This window comes from Desmodus rotundus, chromosome 3, assembly GCF_022682495.2.
Source record: "Desmodus rotundus isolate HL8 chromosome 3, HLdesRot8A.1, whole genome shotgun sequence".
Lineage (NCBI taxonomy): Eukaryota > Metazoa > Chordata > Mammalia > Chiroptera > Phyllostomidae > Desmodus > Desmodus rotundus.
In genome coordinates, this window is record NC_071389.1 from 28290584 (window position 1) to 28311224 (window position 20641).

The 20641-nt window shown below is 45.6% G+C and overlaps 2 protein-coding genes across 3 annotated transcripts; one reads left to right on the forward strand and one right to left on the reverse strand.

Annotated features, from left to right (window-relative positions):
• Window positions 1-5707: 5707 nt before the first annotated feature.
• On the reverse strand, window positions 5708-7488 carry LOC112314594 (spermine synthase). The gene has a single exon (XM_045204362.2). The coding sequence runs from the start codon at window positions 7230-7232 to the stop codon at window positions 6135-6137; it is 1098 nt and encodes a 365-aa protein (XP_045060297.2). The 5' UTR covers window positions 7233-7488; the 3' UTR covers window positions 5708-6134.
• An 81-nt stretch (window positions 7489-7569) lies between these two features.
• Window positions 7570-16460, forward strand: CFAP144 (cilia and flagella associated protein 144). 2 transcript variants are annotated; one of them, XM_045204270.3, is made up of 4 exons: window positions 7570-7845; window positions 10547-10606; window positions 12652-12719; window positions 15631-16460. In XM_045204270.3, exons 1-4 carry the CDS (start codon window positions 7713-7715, stop codon window positions 15739-15741), a joined length of 372 nt encoding a protein of 123 aa, XP_045060205.1. In that variant the 5' UTR covers window positions 7570-7712; the 3' UTR covers window positions 15742-16460. The 2 variants fall into 2 exon arrangements, with proteins under 2 accessions (XP_045060205.1, XP_024427031.2); XM_024571263.4 differs by having other exon boundaries at window positions 7581-7845; window positions 12616-12719; window positions 15631-16456.
• The last annotated feature ends 4181 nt before the right edge of the window (window positions 16461-20641 follow it).

Consider the following 20641-nt stretch of genomic DNA (forward strand, 5'->3'; position numbering starts at 1 on the left):
ATCACAAAAATGACAGGAATTAACATGATGTAGTAATGGTGCCAACACAGACAAAAGACAAATGACATAGGCCAGAGTCCAGAAACAGATTCACACATATGTGGACATTTGCTTTAAGTCAAAAATAACATAGTCAAACAGTGGGGATACAACTGTCTTTTTGATAAGTTGGTTCTGGGTCAATTGGAAACTCTCAAGAAAAAAAACATTTACCTGTAATTCTAGACTGCACTACTATCAAAATTCAGTTTCATGAAAACATCCAAATGTGAAGGGTAAAAATAAAGAACTCTTCCAGAATTGCTGTGGTCGTGCCTGGCTATTGAACACTTGAGATGTGCTATTAAATGTTAACTTTGTACTGGATTTTAAACACTCAGCCCTGACTGGCATGGCTAATGGATTGAGCGCCAGCCTGTGAGCCAAGAGGGTCACTGGTTCGATACCTGGTCAGGGCACATGCCTGTGTTGTGAGCCAGGTCCCCAGTTGGGGAAGCATGAGAAGCAACCAACTGATGTTTCTCTTGCTCTCTTTCTCCCTCCTTCCTTCTCTCTCTAAAAATAAATAAATAAATAAACCCTTAAACACTAAGTATTTTTAAATTCTCAAAAATCTTTACATTTGATTGTTGAAATAAGAAACTGGATATATTGGTTAAATATTTAAAACTTAATTATCTGTTTTGTTTTGCTCTTTTACTTAGATATCAGAAAATTTTTAATTACATGTGTAGCTTTCTTTATATTTCTTATTAAACAGCAAAGATCTAGAAAGTATTATAAGAAAATATCTTCCCATATCAAATTAGGAAAAACGTCTTAAGTGGCATTTAGAAAGCACTAACCATAAAAGAAAAGACTGATGCATTCGGCCACAATTAAATGTAAAGGAGACACTATTAAGTACCTTTGAGTTATCAAAATGCACCATTAGGAGACTAAGAAGGCAAGTCATACAATAGGGAGATACATTTGCAGCACATACAGCTCTGAAAGGGCCTATATCAACAATATACTAATATAAAGAACTCCAACAAATTGATTAACAAAATACTATCAATCGAAGAAAAAAATAAGAAAATATTTGAAAGAGGCACTTCACAAAAGAGGCTACCCAATAACCAATACAACATGCAAAAAAACCCCCAAAAACCCACAAAACTTGGTCAGCCACACTAGTCAATAGGAAAACGCAAGTTAAAACCATGAATTGTTACTTCATACCCATCAGACGGCTGTGATTAAAAAGACAGCATCATGTGTTGGCAAGGATGTGGAGCAACAAGAACCCTAGTAGTAGTAGAGTAGTGTATCAGCTCTACCATTCTGCGAAACAGTTGGTCATCTACTGAAAGCGAACTATAGGATTTCCACTATGCCCAGGGTAAAATGTAGATTTTCGTCTACTAGGATAAAAGTAGATTATTCCACTTAGAAGTGGAATTGCTATTCCACTTCTGAGGATACAGCCACCAAAATGTTTGTGCATGTGCAGTAAGAGCTATCTACAAAAATGTTCATGCAGCGTTATTGGTAATAGTCCTTACTGAAACCACCCAGGTCGTCCGTAGTAGCATCCATAAATAAATCGTGGTTTAGTCAGAAAAGGGAATACTATACAGTAACGAACATGATGAAACCACAGCTCTGTGCAGCAGTGCAGGTAAATTTCACAAACACAATGTAGGTGAAAAGAAGCCAAACACAAAAGCATGCACACTATATGAATCCTCTCGTACAAAGTGCAAAACATGTAAAGTATAATCTATGGAATTAGAGACAGTGGTTACATTTGAGGCAAAAGGAGAAGGCAGTGCTTGAGAAGGGGCACGAGAGAGGCTTCCTGAGGGCGGTTGATGTTCTATTTCTGGGCTTGTGTGATGGTGAAATGTGCGTACTTTGTGGTAAATCCCTGCGAACTACATTTTGGAAGAAAGCACTTTTCTGTTGTATGTGTGATGTTTCACAATAAAAAGGTTGTGGGGTTTTGTTGCTTTTTTTGTTTAAGTGCTTCTCAAGAATCCCTGACTTGTGACTGTGAGTTGGGACAAGTCGCAGTGTCTGGAGGAAGGTGCGAGGATCTCCCATAAACATCCCAGCAGTTCTCCCCTTTCCCTCCCCCCCCACGGGCCAAGTGTAGAGAGAGGTCACATGGCTTGCCTCCTTTATGCATTAATATGGTGACTGGGCATTTCTAAGCAGAAACCAACCTGGCATGTTTGTCAAACCTCATTGGGTCACGATGTAGTGTTTCTAATATACTGCTGGGTATTCTTTTCTAATACATAGTTAAGGAATTTTTCACATATGATCATGAGAAACGTTTATTTTAGTTGTCCTTTTTGTAATGATTTTTCTGGTTTTAGTATCAATACCATCCTGACTTCATAAAACAAGTTGGGAAATGTTCCCTCCACTTGTTTGCTGAAACAGTTCCTTCATTCTGTGTTTGACAGATTAACCGAAGAGCTGTCAGGGCCTAGAGATTTTATATTGTGGGAAGTTTCTCAACTAAAAAATGTATTTTTGAATAGATATAAAACATTGCAAATTTTTCCACTTTTTTTCAGTTCTGGAAATTTATATTTTTACAAAAGTTACTCATTTGGCTAAATTGTCAATCTTATCAACAAAATTCTTTGTAATATATCCTTATTGTTCATTTAATGTCTGTATGATGTGTAGTGATGTCCCAATTTTTATTCATTAAAATGGTCCTTTTTGTCTTTTTTTCCTTAGCCTAGCTGTAAGTTTATCCATGTTGTCAATATCTTCAAAAAACCAGTTTTGGGTTTTTTAAAAAAGATTTTATTGATTTATTTTTAGAGAAGGGGAGGGAGGAAGAGAGGGAGAGAAACATCAATGTGTGGTTGCCTCTCGCATGCCTAGTGGGGCCTGGCCTGCAACCCAGGCATGTGCCCTGACTGGGAATCCAACCAACAATCCCTTAGTTCACAGGCTGGCACTCAATCCAGAGCCACACCAGGCAGGGCTCAAAAAATCAGTGTTTTACTTTCTTGGTTTTATCTATTGCTTGCCTGTTTTCCCTGTAGTTGATTTTTACTCTTATCTTTATTATTTCTTTTCTTCTACTTCTTTTTATTAAATTTTGCTCTTCTTTTTTCCAAGATTCCTAAGGTAGAAGCCTCATCCACCAATATTGGACTTTGATTCTTTTCTAATACCAGTATATAAAGCTATAAATTTCCCTTCTCCATCTACCCTTCACTCCCTCCCCCTTCTCTTCCTCTTCCCCAGTTTACTGCCCTACAAATTTTCAGCTGCCTCACACTCCATGAACCTCAATCTGTTCTCCCAACAAGGCAATATTGCCAGGCTCAGCTTAGGTTCCCCTTTCCTGCTTATCTCAGAAAGTGTCTCCAGGCAGAAATTAAGGGCAATTGTGGAGATTACATTTTATTACCCAATGTCTGAAAATAGTTGTTTCATGTATTTTGTCCAGCTGTTTGTAGCAGGAAGTTGAGCTCAGTCCTAGTTCCTCTACTGTGGCTACAAGTAAAAGTCTTGTTTTATATCCTCACCCTGCATTGTGCCTCCCTAACCTCCTCACCCAAACAGACATTAAATCTGTACCATGTAGAACGGGTCTTGTACCATATAGATTGGTCTGTTTCTGGTTTTAGTTAATAGTATTACATTAGAAACCATAGCCTTTTCTAGTTTATTCAGGCAACATTGTTTGTAAAGGTCTGTCCCTATGGCTGTGGTACATCTAGTTTGTGATTCTGTCACATACTTATCTCACCAGCACACAATGTTTATTTCATTTATTAAGATATTTTGTTATGAAATTGTATCAATTTTTTTCTTCATAAAAGTTTCATGCATTCCTTGTCAGGTTAATTCCTACATAATTCAGTTTGTCGTGATAGTGAAGGATATTTTATTTTCTAGTTGATTTCCCTGTGATCTGGGTCTCGGCATCTGATCCTAAATGACAGGTAAGGCAGAAACTTCAAGAAAAATCTGTAATCTCAGACACTAGATGAGATAAAGGACCAGGACGTTTATGTTTTTCAGCCCTTCAGTATTTCTCAATACATCGTCTCAGAGTTTAGAAGCGCACTGATGGCCTGGAATGACCCAAAATAAACAGAAGCTCGCTCCAGAATCACTGGGATGGCCTGCCCTGGGCTGGGCTGTTACACAAGTATGTTTAGAGCTCATATCAGGAAAACATACGAATGTGGAGCTGAGGTGGAGAGATGAAGCCACAGCAATTCCAACCCCTCTTCATTCTGAGCCCTAGCCCTGTGTGGAGGACGGGCTGCACCCCCGAGCCCAGGCAGAAAAAATGTCAGTTTGCCTGGGGCAAACAGTCTTGCTAGTTGTCCCAGAGCTTAACAGTGTGGCTCCTTAGCAGAATGATGGCTCATTTTACCCTCAGTCTTAGGAAGGTAGTGACAACTTCAAGACGCTATTTGAGCCTCACTAGTAAAAGGGACCCAGGCATGGCTCACAATGACAAGTTAACAAAGGCGCATCTCAAGCTCAGTCAGCGCTCGATGAAATCTGTAATGACGTTTAAACAGAAGAAAAATCACGGTGCCAGTAGGTTGGACACCCAGTCAGCCAGCAAACATTTACCAAACATCTATATCTGTATTGTGCCAGGTCCTAACAACACAGAGATGGACCAGATACAGTTCTTGTTCTCAAGTAACTTAGATATAAACAAATTAGTAAAGCATTCTAATAACTGTAGATTTGGAGTAGAGCATGGCACAAAGAAAAACTGACAACAGAGTCCAATAAAGTTTTTGAAAGATGAGTGCATGTGAGCTCATTATAGACACTGGGGAGGTGTTGGCCAGATAGACAATGCCGGGAAGAGCCTTCCAGGCCAAAGAGCAGGAGCTAAAGTAAGGAGTCACGAAGTCGCTTGCTGGGCTCAGGAAACTGCATATATGTTCACATGGCTGACATGTTGAACACTATGTCCCCGAGACCCGAGACCCACATCCTGGAACACACTGTCACGAATGAATGAGTGCGTCAAAGAAGGTCATAGCGGGGAAGAACACAGGCTTTGGAGTCAGTGTTTAGGTCCTTACTTTTAAAATCAGGGGTGGTTCCTTTCTTTATGCTAGGCCTATTTTTGGTTCTTTTAAAATTAACTACCGTATTTTTTGGACTATAAGACACACTGGACCATAAGACTTCCTGCAGTAGCGACCCCATTCCACTGCTGCCCCCCACCCCAAGCGAGCCAGAGCCAGGTAAGCTACATTCGGACTATAAGATGCACCCCCATTTTCCTCCCAAATTTGGCGGGGGGTAGTGTGTCTTATAGTCCCAAAAGACTGGTATATTGTATAAGGTATCTAGAGTAGTCAAATTCATAACAGAGAAAGTAAAATAACGGACGCCAGGAGCTGGCGGTGAGGGAAATGGGGAATTATTGTTTAATGGGTATGAAAAAGTTCTGGAGATTGGTCTCGAATACACTTAACACTACTGAACTGTGTACTTCAGAATGGTTCAGAAGGCAAAACTTTGTGTATTTTATCATAATTAAAATAAAATAATGAAACTATAAAGCCCCCCAGTTACTTAAATTAGGAAAGGGTTGTTTGTCTATATTATCACATGGATGATCTGGGCCAGAATGTCTTCTCAGCTATGAGACCCCTGATGTTTCGTGAGACAGACATAGGAGGTCTGATTCTGGGTAAAGCGAGAGAGGTTTCTTTCATACTTTTTTCTCATTTGTAATTTTAATCAAAGCATTGCTAATGTCTAAGTTAACTTTTGGGGGGAAGAAACATCATAGAGAATTTCCCTCCAGAACAAAACATGTTCACTCCCCCAAACAATCAAATTCAAAGTCTAACAAAATAAAAAACAAGCCCACACATTTTTAAAAAGTAACAAAATCACTATACAGGGGTTCAGTGTGCATTTAACAGCCTTCTCCCGGCTGTCTTTCAAAAAAAAAAAAAAAAGCACCCTAACTCATCAAAATATACATTTTCCACTTGCTTTTTAAAATTAAAAGTAATGATTAAAAAAATAAAACTTGAAGAAATTCACCATCAATTGCCTGACTCAATTCGATGTCATGAAGGTCAGGAAGACTATTTGCAGCACACAGGACGAGGGCATGTTGATCTTCAAGGTTGAGCTTTCTTCCAAACAGTGTAAAATACCCACAACTCCATGTATGAAGGGACGCAGACGACTTCCTTCGAGAATTCCACAGGGCAATAGAGGCACCGGAGCTGCTGTTCATAGAGTGAAAGGGCTTCCGTCAAATTGACACAGTTCCCCTGTGTAAAATATTTCCCGTCCTGCTTCAGTACTCTCATCGAGAGGTCAAGAATCAGTCTGAGAAACTCCCATGTGGAATCTTCTTCCAGAGATGTGGAGATGGGAACGGCTGTCAAATCATTAATCACATAATCAAACTGCCTGCCTTCTGCGGCGTACCTCTTCAGCACCGGAACACAGTCTTCTATGAGAACCTGATAGCAGTCCCCTGTAAGACTGTCCAAGACGTCGCCACACGTTTTTCGCATGTATTTCTTACATCCATCAATCACCATGTGGTCAATCTCTACCATCGTGGCCATCTTTGGCTTCAGTTTCACTATTTCACATAATATGCCCCCGTCTCCGCCTCCCAGGATCAGTACGTCTTTGCCAGTGTAATCCTCTTTGCCACTACCCATGATAGCCCGGGTATAGGCCCAATCACTCTCCGCCAGATTAACATCCCCATTCAGGATGAGCATATTTCCATACTGCTTCGAGTGCAGAATTTTAATATTCTGGTAAGGTGACTCTTCATCACATACCACTTCATCTATGTCATACTCAACCAGGCGGCCATCAGCGGTGGGCCAGTATCTGTCGATGGCCCCTCCTCGAACTATGGGTGGCAGTCGCTTCACCCGCCCAGGACTGTCCTGACTCAGTTCTTTCATTCTTTCTTCTACTTTGTTCAAAAGACTGTCAACTTCTTTGGCTTGCGCAGCGACGTCGTAACTCTGAACGTCCAGTGACACCAAGCCATGTGGGTAAATTCTCAAGTTGGCAAAGCTGCCGTTTTTGCTGAGGTAGGTCGCTAAATGGCCGTGGTCCTGCCAGGTGTGCAGCGACTCCGTCATCCCCTGCTCCTGGAAAACAGACCCGAGGCTTTTCAAAATGGTCTCGCAGTCCGCTCGGGCACGGAGCCAGAAGTCCAGCGTGCTGTGCCGGGCCGCGGCCATGGTGAGGCCCAGCCTGGTCCAGGCCCGACGGGGGCGGCCGCGGGAGTCCGGGCGGCTTGCAGCCACTCCGTTGGCGGCCGGCGGCGGCTGCCCAAAGTACGAGAGGTTTCCGACCCCTTCCAAAATCTTTTGTAGTAAGTGACCCGCCCAGATGAAGTCCAATCAGAAGCCCATTACCGCCACGGTCGGCCACCGCGCAGCGAGTTCTTTTCCGGCTGTATCCAGGGGCGGTCCTAGTAACCAAGTTACGTCCAGAGAAGCGGCGGAAGGTGAGCCCTGCGCTCCAAGGGGGCGGAGCTTGGGTAAGATTCTAGGCGGGGCCGGCCTGAGCGATAGCTGAGGGAGGAGGGTAACCTAGGACGCTGTTGCCTGGAGACAGCCTGGGGCGTCTCAGCCTGCAGACCGCTGGTGGCGCCGCCATCCGCCTGAGTCGCAAAGGCGGTGAGAGGAAGCTGGGTTAGGCTCAGCCCGGCCAAGGCCATGGCTGGACACCAAAAGGAAAAGGTGGTGCCAGATGAAGTGCATCAGAACCAGATCTTGCGGGAATTGTACCTCAAAGAGCTACGAACCCAGAAACTCTACACGCAGTATCACGTGAATCCCCTGCGCAAGGGTGAGGGGCGCTGCGGGGAGGAGGGGCCGTCGGAGGTGCGGGTGGGGGGGGGGGCGGGGGGAGGCGGCGTTGGGGCGGAGCACAGCCGGAGAGACCTTCCCTGACCTCACCCACACGCCTGGACTTCACGAGGTTTAGCGAAGGCAGGGACGGGTTGCGTCCCACCCCACATCACATCAAATATACTAGAGATATTTGAATGGCCGCGGTAAAATGTTTTTGTTGTAAGGAAGTTGAAAAGTCTTTTTATAATTTTGCTTTTGAAATAATTATATTGGGTGGGTTTTTATGTATTTTGTTTTGCCTGTGGTTTTGGTTTGTCTTTAATGAAAAACAGTTTGGGGTTATTTTTCAGGCTTCTAACGTGTCTTAGCCCTTTGGAAAGTTCAGGGGTACTAGACTCAGGGCCCATAGTGTCCCCCTGATAAAATGGCCTTACCTTCCACTCCTCACTTTGCACATCCCTTGGGTGGTTTCCTCTGGTACCCTAACATCAACTCCCTCTGCATGCCGTTGAGGCGTAAATGGAGCCCCAAACCCGTATGCCCAAACACCCCCCAGGTCCCCCTTCCCTTGGACACTCCATGGCTGCCTCAAACTCGCCAGTTCCAAAACTAGACACATCCCACTTCCCCTGCCCACCTGCTGCGACTCCAGCATATCCTGTCTTTGCAAAAGCCACCACAGCCATTTGCTCTCCCATGTTAGAAGCCTAGGAGTCATCCTCAATCACTGTCTCCCTCACTCCACACATCTAAGTCAGTCCTCAGGTTAACATTTCTCTCACCTGCCCCTTCCCACGTTCCTACCTCGGCGAAACACACCGTCATGCCTGTGGCGGCGTCCCCGAATCTCCTCACTTCGTTCTGCCCTCTAAATGGTGCCTGAGGCTGCGGCTCTCTCCGTGCTCACTTCTGCCTGGACTGACCTGGTGGGCTCTTAACTACTCTTTTCCTCCCAGTCCCACCCACCCCCAACCCGTACACTGGAGGCTAGAGCTGCTCTAAAAAGCAGGTTTGATTTTGCCACCCCTCCGCAAAATCCTCACAGCTTCTGAGTGGATCTCCGGCCCCCCCGCGGGTCTGGCTCTGCTGCCCACTCGGCTTCGCCCTCACTCCCCTCGCCACCCACACACTCTTCCTTCGAGAAATGTTTCAGTGCGGACTCTGCACCAGCCACATGCTCCCTTCTCTCCTGCCATCTAAATAAATGGGTTTCCTAACACATCCTGTCATTGCCAACCTCCTCCTAAACCTTGTTCCTAGAACTTGTTCCCCCAACTTCTAGACCTAATTAATTCTAGTTCACTGCAGCCCCTAGAGAAAAATGGAATGTCATTTTTAACATAAAGTTATCTATGTTTAAGGTGTATTACATGGCATTTAAACATACACAGTGAAATGACTACCACAGGCAAGCTAAGTGGCGTAGCCACCTCCTCACAGCTCCCCAGTGTGTTTCTGTGTGCGCACGTGAGCACAGAAAGTCTAATGTCTTCACATTTTTACAAGTTCACCTGGTTTTCTACTGGGGTCTCCAATCACTAATTGCAGGACAAAAATTATTGTACAGTTTTGTTTAAGTTTGGTCCATCCCCGCAGTTTAAATAATCCCTCAGCAGCCTTCAGGCCTTCTAGGAGAAGCGATGCTCTCCCAAGTCGGGCCCTTGAAAACGTGATTGATGTGATCCCTTGCAGGACAGTGAGAAAATGTTAGAAGTTGTCTTTCAGTTTACTTTTATGTAGAAAAAGAAAGGCTTTGTTAATATGCTGATAATCATATAAACAGACTATATAAATATACATATATTAGGGGTACATGCTCAGAAGTTTTTTATTAGGAGTTTTAGATAAAATCACTTTGGAGACCACTGGTTCCTTCAGGCCTCTGCGCATGTCCTACCACTCTCTACCTCGCTCACTCCTCCTGAATTACTCTGGCCTTTTACATGTTTCCCAGACTCACAGGTTCCTCACAGGTCACTCTCAGGTTCCTTCCATACCCTCACCCAGCACAAGCCCTCACTTGATGCAGGACTCTGCTCTCATGCGTCTCCCCCTCCCACCCCACCATCAACTCTCTGCCCTCGGGACCTGCTTTATTGTTCTGCATCTCACTTGTATGTGCCTGGAATTATGCAGCTGTATGTTGTCGGTCACCACAAACAGAATGGAAGCTCAGGGAGTGTGGGGACCTTCTCCGTTTACAGCCCTGTCTCCAGGGCACCCGTAATTACAAGCTCAGTGGGTGTCTGTGGGCTCTGCACCTCTGTTACATGTGGCTTCCTGGGCATAGGTCACTGTCTGTCTAACCTTGTTTGGCTGACCGGTATGTATGCATCCCTGAACGCCAGGGCTGTCCAAGAAAACATTCTGCAGTGAGGAAAATGTGCTATATGTGTGCTGCCCAAAATGTGCTCTTGGGCACTTGACATGCTCCTAGTGTGACTCAGGAATTCATTTTTAATTGTATTTAAGTATTCAAGTTCAAGTAGCCACATGTGGCTGTTGGCCACCAAACTGGACAGTGACACTCTAGACTGTGAGGTCCTTGAGGGCCTTATTCCCTAGTACCCAGCACAATACCTGACATGTGACAGACACTGAGAAAATACTAAATGGGTGACTGGCCTAAGGTGGGTCTTAGAGAGGGTAAGGAATTGGTGTGTTAACATGAATTTATGGTACTATTTTTGCTCTAGTTCACACGATCACCAGAAAGCCCATGTCTTGGCATGATAATATGGAGGAACCTGCAGATGGTAAGTCCTGGGGCTTGAGACACCACTGAGATAGAACAGAGAGGGGCAGATGGCTGCACAGCCCACAGGGTGGTCTCACCTTGGGGCAAAACACAGCTCTCTGCTTTGATCATCTGCAAACTGGACTTACAAGAGGCTGATATATTCCACCATACTCCCCGTTTATTAACTTTCAAGCCACCAGAAATGTTTCTAATGACCTTAACATTGCATTCATTCATTCATCAAACATTAGCTGTGATAAGCACAAATTTGGGAATCATACGTAGTTCCAGTCCTGGTTCTGCCACTCATTAACTGTGTGACTTTGGCAAGACTTTTATATCTCCCTGAGCTTATCTCTTAGGATTCTTGTGATGATTTAACAAAATATTTCCTGTGCCTAGAACAGTATCTGGTACATGGTGATTGAAAATGTAGGTTAATCCGATTATTTTCATTATTACTTAGTGGTAGTCACTATGTGGTAGTACTCTGCGATGGGGCAGGGGTGGGGATCTCATACCATAGTGAAGACGACAGACAAATAAATTAGAGACCGGAGTGGCAACAGCATAGAAAACACGTGCCTAAGTCAGGCAGTGGAGTTTTGGGAAGTCGTCTTAAAGGAGGTGGTGGAAGGACATTCCAAGTTATATGGAAGGACGCAGAAATGGGAGGTACCACCATGGCCCTAGAACTGTGAGCGCTTTGGCAGGGCTACAATAATACAGGTGGACGTCGGCCACGTGTGGGAATGAGGAAAGAGGAATGAATATTGGATGGAAAGCCTAATCCCCCCAGGAAAGCTGTTCTCCTTCCCCTCTGCTTTCTTAGAGTAGAAGACAATGGAGGAAGGATGTAGGACATACAGGAGGATGGAGTGGGAGGTGTGAGGTGGGGGGAGCACCAATGATCACATAGCAGAGTGGAGACAGACAAGTAAATGAACTAATTGGAAGAGTGTAATCAAAAAAGTGGCTCATAAGAGTGGCTCTTATACGCAGTCAAGACACCAGCCTGGCTAGAGTAAAGGGTAGGAGTTGGGGACTTGTAGCAATAAGAAAAGTAACAGGAGGTGAGGTCTTAAAAGCCAGGCAGGAGTTCATTACTAGCTCCCTTATACTAAGGATGTGCTCGGCCAGATGCCAGGCCCTTTATTCACACTTCTCAGTCCATTCTAAGTCACCTTGCTGAGGTGGGTATTTTCAGCCCATTTTACAGATGAGCAAAGTGAGGCCCACAGAAATTAAACCCCTTGACAAGCTACTAATGGAAGATCCAGGAATGTCCCACTATAAACCCCAGGTTCTTCCAGATGTCAGACTGCATCTCAAATTGAGACTTGACAAGGTAGAAATTAGAAATGAAAATTCTTTAAGTCCTTAAGCTGTGGAGCCACCGATATACCTGGAACGGGCAGCTAGACTTACTTCAGTACAAAAGGACTTGACCTTCTCACAGCCCTCCTCCTCACTCGTTGGGCCACAGATGCATGGTCCAAACTCACTCAAGCCTCAGGCCTTCACTCTCGCCGCTGGCAGCGGCGTGCTTTTCCTCTGCCTCCTCCTCAGGGCCAGCTCCTGCATGGCATCCAGAGAGCCCTCCTCTCACAATCCTGTCGGACGTGGCCAGCTGACCTCTGTGTGCCCCATGACTACTCCCTTCTTCCCAGTTCGCATCGCTGTGTGCCACCGTGCTGTCTGGGTTTGCGTGTACACTTGTACACTGTGTCCCCTGTCCCTCCTCCTAGACTAGGAGCTCCAGGAGAGCAGGGACCATGTCAGTCTCACGCTACTCTACCTCCAGAGCCCAGAACAATGCCTGGCACAGTTTGTGCTGAACATGTATTTGTTGAAAAATGAGTGGAGGAACCAGATACCCTTGGCGCGAGGCACAAGGCCTAAGCAAGCCTCTGAGCCCAGGTGCTCTGCCTCTTTCAAGGAAGAAAGTGTACAGACTAAAAAGGGCACAGGGCTATGGGTCGTTCCCCAAGACTGACTCTCTATAACTCACGCCCCATCCTCCAGACAAGTTTCTGAATCTTATTCACCATGCTTCCCAAGGACCCAGGAAGAAATACTCGGAGACACAGACTGAAAGCCAAGAAATTGGATGGTTCTCAGAGCCCTTGGTAAGTGTGTCTCCTTTACTTAGGAAGCACAGAGGCAACAGAGGTGGGGGCCGAGATAGCAGAGTATGGACCAGATGCCTGGTTTTGAACTCTGATTACCTCTTACTGACCATGTGACATTGAAGAAGTGACCGAGCTATTTTATCACTCAGTTTTCTCAGTGTAAACTGGAGGTATTACAGCAAATGCCTCATAAGGTTAGGAGGAATAAATGAGGTAGGAATTCTAAGGTGGAAGAACAGAGCCTGCCACACAGTAAGTACCATGTAGGTGTTGATTAAAACAAAGGCTGCTGATGACAGACTGCCGGGATTTACTTTCCTGGTAATTCGTAGGCTGGTCTTGGCCATGTCAAGATGTTAAGACATGTTAAGACATCTCTAAGCTTTCCCTTTTCCTGTAAAGTGGGAATGATAGGAACAGTCCTCACCTCATTTGATTGGAAGATCCCCACTACCTACAAGGAGCCTTAGCACATAATCACCCCCATATGATATAGGGCTTCTGTTACTGAGGAAAAATGTAGACTTTTAGAGAGACATCTCAAAGAACTTTCTGCCACTCGTCTTTCATCACATAGCAGGTTTTAATTTTTAAGTAGGCAGCGTGCCAGTTTTCTCCATTATGGTTTCTGGGTTTTGTGCCTTGCTCAGGATGTTTTATAACATCCCGAGTTACAAAACAACGAGCTTTTGTCCTGTACGTCCCCCTAAATGTTGTGTGTTTTTAAACCCCCGGCTTTTAGTGCATCTGTATGTTGTGCAGGTGATTCGATGTTGCAGGCACTGTTCCACAGCTGGGCCAGAACTTCCTTCGTGGTCTCACAGGCGCCAGGCTCTTACGCACCCTGTGTCTCCATGTGTACTGCTCTGGACCCCCGACCAGTACTCCTTGGGGAAGTCCTACTCATCCTTCAAGACAGCTCAGGAATCACCTCTTCCAGAAAGTCCAATTAAGGGACTTCTACCTCCCACTCCCTAGCAGGCAGAGCTGGGCACAGCGCCCTGTGCTTCTACAGTACCATGTGCCTCCTGCTGTTACAACTCAATTTAGTGTTTCAGTATAACATGGTAGCTCTGGAGCCAGACAGCCTGGGATCAAATCCCAGCTCCACCACTTTCTAACTGTGTGAACTGACACTCTGAATCTCCATTTATATACAGTTAAATGGGGATAAAAACATCAATACTTGAAAGTTTATTATGCAGATTAACCAGAAATATATACAATTTGCTAGGGTAGTACCTAGCACATAGTAAGTGCTCAATAAATGTGGGCTACTATGCTGTCAATGAAGAATAGAAAGGAGGGCACACGACCCCACCGAGGGCCATCAGGTGCTTCCCCTGGCCCCTTGATTTGTACCTGGTCATCTGTCTGCCGAGTAATTATGCAGTGCACACCCTTCCCACCACCCCCCACACCCTGTCCTTCTCCTATTTCTGTTGTGGTCGCCTGGCCTTCCCTCCACTTCTACAACTCAGTCTGGGACATTGGCTCTGCCACTGGGTGACTGACTGCATGGACACTGAATAAGTTTCGTAAGTCACTCCTACCAGTGAGGGGAGAGCTAATAGTTGTGCATTTGCAACAGCCCCTCTTCAGACCCAGGGCATGGCCTTGGAGAGAGGAGGCTGCGGGAGACAGGGCGAGGGTTCCAGTGGGAGCCCCACAACATTCCCAGGGGTCTGAGTTGAGGACAGCAAGGCCTGGTAGATGGCTGGGGAAGAGACAAACACTCAAAGGGAAATAGGGCCGCGTGTGTGCAGGAGCGGGGGGGGGGGGGGGGGGGGGGGGGGGGGGTCACTTAGAGTGGTTGATCAGAGGGTTGTGAAGGAAAGAATGCGAAGGTTATTTAAAAATCACCCAAGTTAGATCATTTGGCAACTTATAAAACTATTACAAAGCACAGTCATTTAGCTCATTGTTCTTCATTCTCTTAACAATAAAGGCCTGACTTTCATGGGTACAAAGTGTGCATGTGCAAAGGCTGCATCTGTGACAAGCACGTCTCACACTAGCCTTACCAGGCCGTGACAGGAAGGACTAGTGTGACTGCCCTGCCCAGCTCCCCCTTCCCCCCAGGCCTTGCAGATAACTGACTACATGGGCCGTCACATCACTTCTCCACTGTGGAGTCGTGAAGGGTCTGCAAATGAGCTAAGCGTGTGCATCATTATAAACTGGGGATGTTGCCGCTAGGTGGCACTGGTGGCACAGTAAGAAAGTATACCCCAATACCCTTACATCCAGTTGTAGTGCAAACAACTTGTGTTTGAAAGCAGAAAAGGTTCCATCAGCCCCAAATTCACTTAGGGCTCCCTGCCCCCTGGCAGGACCTCAGCCTGTGTGACCCCACTAATGGCACACTAGGGAAGCCACGCTCAACGAATACCGCTCAGCCTCTTGTCTCCACATGAGCTGAACTGTGTCCCTTAGGTTGGTAGCACAGTGGAGCTTCTGTAAGATTTATGTGTCAGAATTCTCACTCTTACTCAGTGCTCTGTATCACTTCAACATTCATTCATTCATTTATTTGCAAATAGGTACTGAGTTCCTAGTGCCTGCTGCCTACTACTGTTCTAGGTGCAAGAATAAGCAGGGACTAAAACAGACAGCACCTGCCCTCCCAGAGCTCACGTGCCAGTGGGGAATGAGTCCAGAGGCCTTGCACTTAGGCAGTGGAAAGGGAAGGGCAGAAGCTTTGCCCAGGATAGTCTCATCCCGTCCTGCAGCTTCTGTGATGTCAATGCTATCATCTTCATTTCGCAAACTGGGTTTAGCCAGGAAAAGAGCCAAGGATTGTGCATCAGCAGAGTGGGGCCTGAGTCAAGTCCAGGTCCATTCACTTCTAACCCAGGTCTTCCCTCTTCCCCACTGGCTGCTTTCTGACTTATGTTCTCCTGTCTAGGTCAACCCAGAACGTGATGACCGCAGGCTGAACCACTTCAAGGTCTACACTGACATCAGTCTGTACAAGGCTAAACTGTGGAGCTTGGGTGAAGACGATCGCCACAAGTAGTTTGCCAGCAGTGCTGTCTACCTGTCTTTGACGCCCAGAGTGTGTGCCACCCAGATAAAGATACCTGAAAGCCTAAACTCCTCCTCTGCAGAGTCTCATGTTTCTCCTTTCTGCCCATGCCCACTGGACCAAATCCTTCATCTTCCAAACTAGTCCAAGGCCAGTTAAAGATGGCAGCCACTGCAAACAGTGTCTCCTCTGCCTTCTCAGGCCCTAGTAAAGGAAGTAAAGGGATACAGACGGTATGAATCCACACAAACCAAGAGAGAATCATCAGCAACCAAGAAAACTGAAGACATTTAGAAGATGGAAGGCTGCTGAAAGAAGATGTAAGAAGCCACCAGATGCAGGCTAAACGGGATACTTCTCAGCATAGAGCCCACGTCCCAGGCCTCGCTGGGCCCTTAGATGCAATGGGGTGTGAAACGGGGAAGTGAAAGCGGACAATGGTAGGGAGGCCCGCTCCACACACCAGCGCCCAGGCATTTAACATCTCCCACACTGGAGGGTTATTCTTGGGCGAAATGGGAAGAGCCCCGGGTTCAGGGAAATTAAGTAAAGCACAGGGTAGCCATGAGGTATGAGGCTGAAAACAATGAAAATCTGGGAAGGGGAGGCTGAATCCCTAGCCCTCCCCTATATTGCATTTTTACCCTGGGCTCGAAGCTGATGGAATCCTCTCTGGAATAAAACAGTTCTAAAGAGAAAACCTCCCACATAGATCCTTTTAAGAAGAACTGGGGTAGAGGTGTATAAGGGGACTAAAAGCTAATGTAAAATAATACACTAAAGATTAGAGAAACTTCTATATCAAAAAACATACAGAGATCAGACTGCCGGCCAAGATGGAGGCGTAGGTAGACACACTGTTCCGCCTCACACAACCAAAAGGACAACAAATTTAAAAACAAAAAACATAAAAAGAGCTGGGGGCCTGACCTGTGTGGCCCAGCTGGTGGGGTCATCTGGCAAAACGAAAGGTTGGTGGTTTGATTCCCGGTTGGGGCACATGCCTGGGTTTTGGGTTGGGTCGCCAGTTAAAGTGGGTGCGAAAGGCAACTGATCAAAGTTTCTTTCCTTCTCTTTCTCCCTCCCTTCCCATCTTATTAAAAGTAAATATAATCCTAAAAAAAAAAAAGCGGGGAACGTGCAGTCTGGGAACACATGGAGGGGTTGGGAGGTGGCACAGCACGGAGGGCCTGGTAGCTCCACCGTCCTCCCCGCCCCTCACCGCCCTGAGTCTCTCCCACTTGGCTGCCGAGTCACGTCTGAAAGGGTGAAGCCACGTACTGCTGAAGTCATTCCTGCCTTGGGAACCTGAAAATGTCTAGTGAAAGCCTGCAAGCCTGAGTGGCCTCCCCGGGGAGACACTTCCATGTAACAGATGATGGACCAGACTGATTACTAATGACTATGTGGGGGTCTAGAAATGTGCCACTAATCCTGTCGCTAGGAGGCAGTGACTTCCCAGCCCTTCTCCCCTCACGGCACACACACACTAATTATATACTGAAATTCCGTGGCACACCCAAAACCATTTTGTTGCCAAACAAAAAAAAGGTACAATTTTCATTCATTCACACGGATGGCCATTGCGTTGGCTGTCGTCATTTTTTATTTGACAATCTGAGGGGGAAGAGTCAGTGCCCCTGACTAAATAGTCAGGTATTGCATGTTTTAAAAATTCTTGCAGCACACCTGTAGAAAATCGCTGCTTTGAGGGATCTGTGATCAAAGACCAGGAGATGATGTGATACCAGATAAAGGGATTTGCCAGAATCAGGAGGGCTGCCCCTCTCCTCTTGCTCACAAGAGAATTCAGGTGAGAGACAAACCCACATAGTGGAAATGAGATAGCGAGTTTATTTATGAAACACTCTTCAGCACAAAGCTGCAAGCAGGCACCTGGCTAGTCTGAATGCCCCACATATAGGGGAAATAAAGTTGTTAGGAGGTTTGTTCTATACACTTGAACGCATGGCTACAAATGGGCACTCAGCTGACCTGAGTGCCTCGTGCATATTGGAAAATGAAGCTCCAAGTTTGTCTATACGCTTGAGCAAAAAGCTGCAAGTGGGCACCCAGCTAATCTGAGTGCCCCAACCACAGGGGCTCAGGGGTTACATACTTTACTCAGTTTCTAGGTCCCCCTAGTCCTCCTCCCCTCTAGACCTTGGGATGAATCATAGTTTTTGCTTGTGATTCTCAGAACGCCTGGCAATCTTACCACACTAGGTTCAGGGCTGGCTGGGTCACTGTGTGACACGTCTCCCTTTTGCTTCCAGCCTCCCGTTGTTTAAAGTTCTTCATTAGATTGCACCGGGCAGGGGTCCTGCTTTATTTCCCCTCTGGCTGCTCATTCCTAGCCTCTCCCTAACAATGTCATCTAAAGATACTTGCTCTCTCTCCAGTTCCTAGCCCAGAGCCCCTAAATCCCTAGCAGTTTCCTACGTGACAGTCTTTTGTTGTAATGAGGTGACTCTTGGCAGCCACTACGTAGATCCCAAATGGGAGCTGCTCACCACTAAGACCAAGCCTTGATTGGAGCCTTGGAACTTTCAGCCCCACCACCCACCTCTGGGGAAAGAACAGGGGTGAAGACTTTCTCACCGACGGCCATGACTTAATCAAGCATGGCTACATGATGGAGCCCCCACAGACCCCGCTAACTGCAGGGCTTGGAGAGCTTGCAGGTGTGTGAACACAGCCTGGCGCTGGGAGGGCGGCGTGTCCAAAGAGGGCATGGAAGCTCCTTGCAGCACACCCCCACTTAAAAAGTCTGTCAAAATCAAGATCACTTTGCAGTTGCAGCAAGAGGTCATTTCATGGTGCTACACTACTGTGTAAACTGGAGAGTATACACACGTACCTTTTCAGATGACTTGATGTACAAAGTAACAGCAATGTTGGGAAGGAGGTGAAAGCAGGAGGTGGCTGCTCTATTTAAATGAGGAGAGACAATGACCACCTTTGCAGCAGACAACATTCTGATGACAGAGACTTGGAACCTAATCTGTAATTCACACTACATCATAGACTCACCTCTCTCCGCATCAACTGGTCCACTTTTCGTGCTCGCTCCAAAATATATTCATGACAAGGAATTTTAAGACTTTTGTCAAACTAGTAAACATCTTACTGTGAAATGCATTAGAAAATGAAAAACTAACACTATTATTTAGTAGACTGCAATTTAAGCCAAAATATTGAGAATCAAGTGTGTGTTTCCTATAAAAAAAAACCCGAAACAGAGCTTGCCTGCTCTTTCCTGTCACACACGACATAGAGCAGGCACTGTTTCTAAGCCTTTGCAGATCATCTTACTCGTTTTTAAATTTAGAGTCACTTCTGCATTTAATCACTTCTACTTTCATTGTAACAAAGTATCTCCAAGGGCCCCTTCAGTGTGGGCACTTTTGCCAGTGCCATTATTTCTGGGACGTCTTCATCCTCTCTATCACTTGCCTCATTATGTGCATAACGTTCCCTGGCTGCCCATCTGCTCTCTAGAATGACACCGGGGGTCACCACGCCCACCTTAGCTACGACTTCAACTCCATTTGCATGCTTTCAAATTTTGTTTCTGGCCTTATCACTTCTCATTTCTTTACTGCTCTTTCATCTTTGTTCGCCGATTCTCTCAATTATCTACTTTCGTAAAATGCCACGCAGGTTCATTGCTGGGTGACAGAGGCACAGAGACAACACAACTCCACATGTCGCTGTCTGCGGGGACCATCACCTAGACTTTGGAGTCATTATGCATCTATGACTCATGTAGTGATTTGGGGACTGAAAGGCTAATAGAAAAGTTTCTACTTTCTGCAAGTACGCACAGTTAACAATACTTTGACAACTGAAATTAGAAGTGTTGAGAAACTGCTGGTACTTAATTGCACTTGGTAACTGAAACCCATGCATATGGGAACTGAGCAAAGCAAGAACAGCCTGTCCTGAGTACTGGAAACTGCTAGGTTGCTTCCTTGCAATGCAAGAAATGGTATTTTAAAGAACAGGAGGAACAGTCCTGGCCGGTGTGGCTCAGTGGGGTGGGTGCCAGGCTGCAAATGGAAAGTTGGCTGGTTCAATTCCCAGTCATAGCACATGCCTGGGTTGCAGGCCAGGTCCCCACTTGGGGGCGTGGGAGAGGCAAGTGACGGATGTATCTCTTGCACATTGAGGTGCACATTACTTCTTTCTCCCTCCCTTCTTCTCTCTCTAAAAATAAATAAAATTGAAAAATAATAAAGAAAGAACAAACACAAGGACTAACAGAGCTTGCCCCGATTCACTTCGAGGGCTGGGATGTGCATAGCAGATTGCTTACTTTTGTTCTTACCTTTATGAAATGCAGTTAACCTGTGTTCTCCTGCCTTAAAACTCAATATGTTCCAAACATAACTCAAAGTTACTTCCTAGTTCTTCTGAAAATATGACCTCTTTGCTCAGAATTTTATGTGAAATTAGCTTACAGAACTAAATTCATTCTTTCTGTACTAGAAACTCAACATGGAATAATGGAAACCCAAACGCACAGAAACAGGCGTGGGGAACCCTGAGGTAACAGAATGAAGAGGACAAAAGAAACCTCTTGTAAAAACCGAAACTGTAATTTATATTGAGAGATATGATTGGAGATGGCATCTGTAGAGTAGAAGTAAAATGATGTGAGAAAGGATCAGTTAGATAACAAAGAACTCTTGGGTCTAAAGTGAAAAATGAACACTAAAATAAGATTTCAATAAAACCATTACCTAAAATGAAATAAATCTTCCCACCAAGTAGAACTCAGTACGAGTACAAACTTGGGTCACCAGAAGAGGTTCAACATTTCGTGAACAGAAATTGCAGAACAAGAACCAAGAAAACAGGGGGAAGCTATCCAACATGAAATTTACCA

Excerpts from the sequence above, each read along its gene's own strand:
- LOC112314594 (XM_045204362.2), bottom strand. The coding sequence starts at position 7,232 with ATGGCCGCGGCCCGGCACAGCACGCTGGACTTCTGGCTCCGTGCCCGA.
- CFAP144 (XM_024571263.4), top strand. The coding sequence starts at position 7,713 with ATGGCTGGACACCAAAAGGAAAAGGTGGTGCCAGATGAAGTGCATCAG. Across the intron at positions 7,846-10,546 it reads CGTGAATCCCCTGCGCAAGG|TTCACACGATCACCAGAAAG; the intron begins GTGAGGGGCGCT and ends TTTTTGCTCTAG. Across the intron at positions 12,720-15,630 it reads GATGGTTCTCAGAGCCCTTG|GTCAACCCAGAACGTGATGA; the intron begins GTAAGTGTGTCT and ends TCTCCTGTCTAG.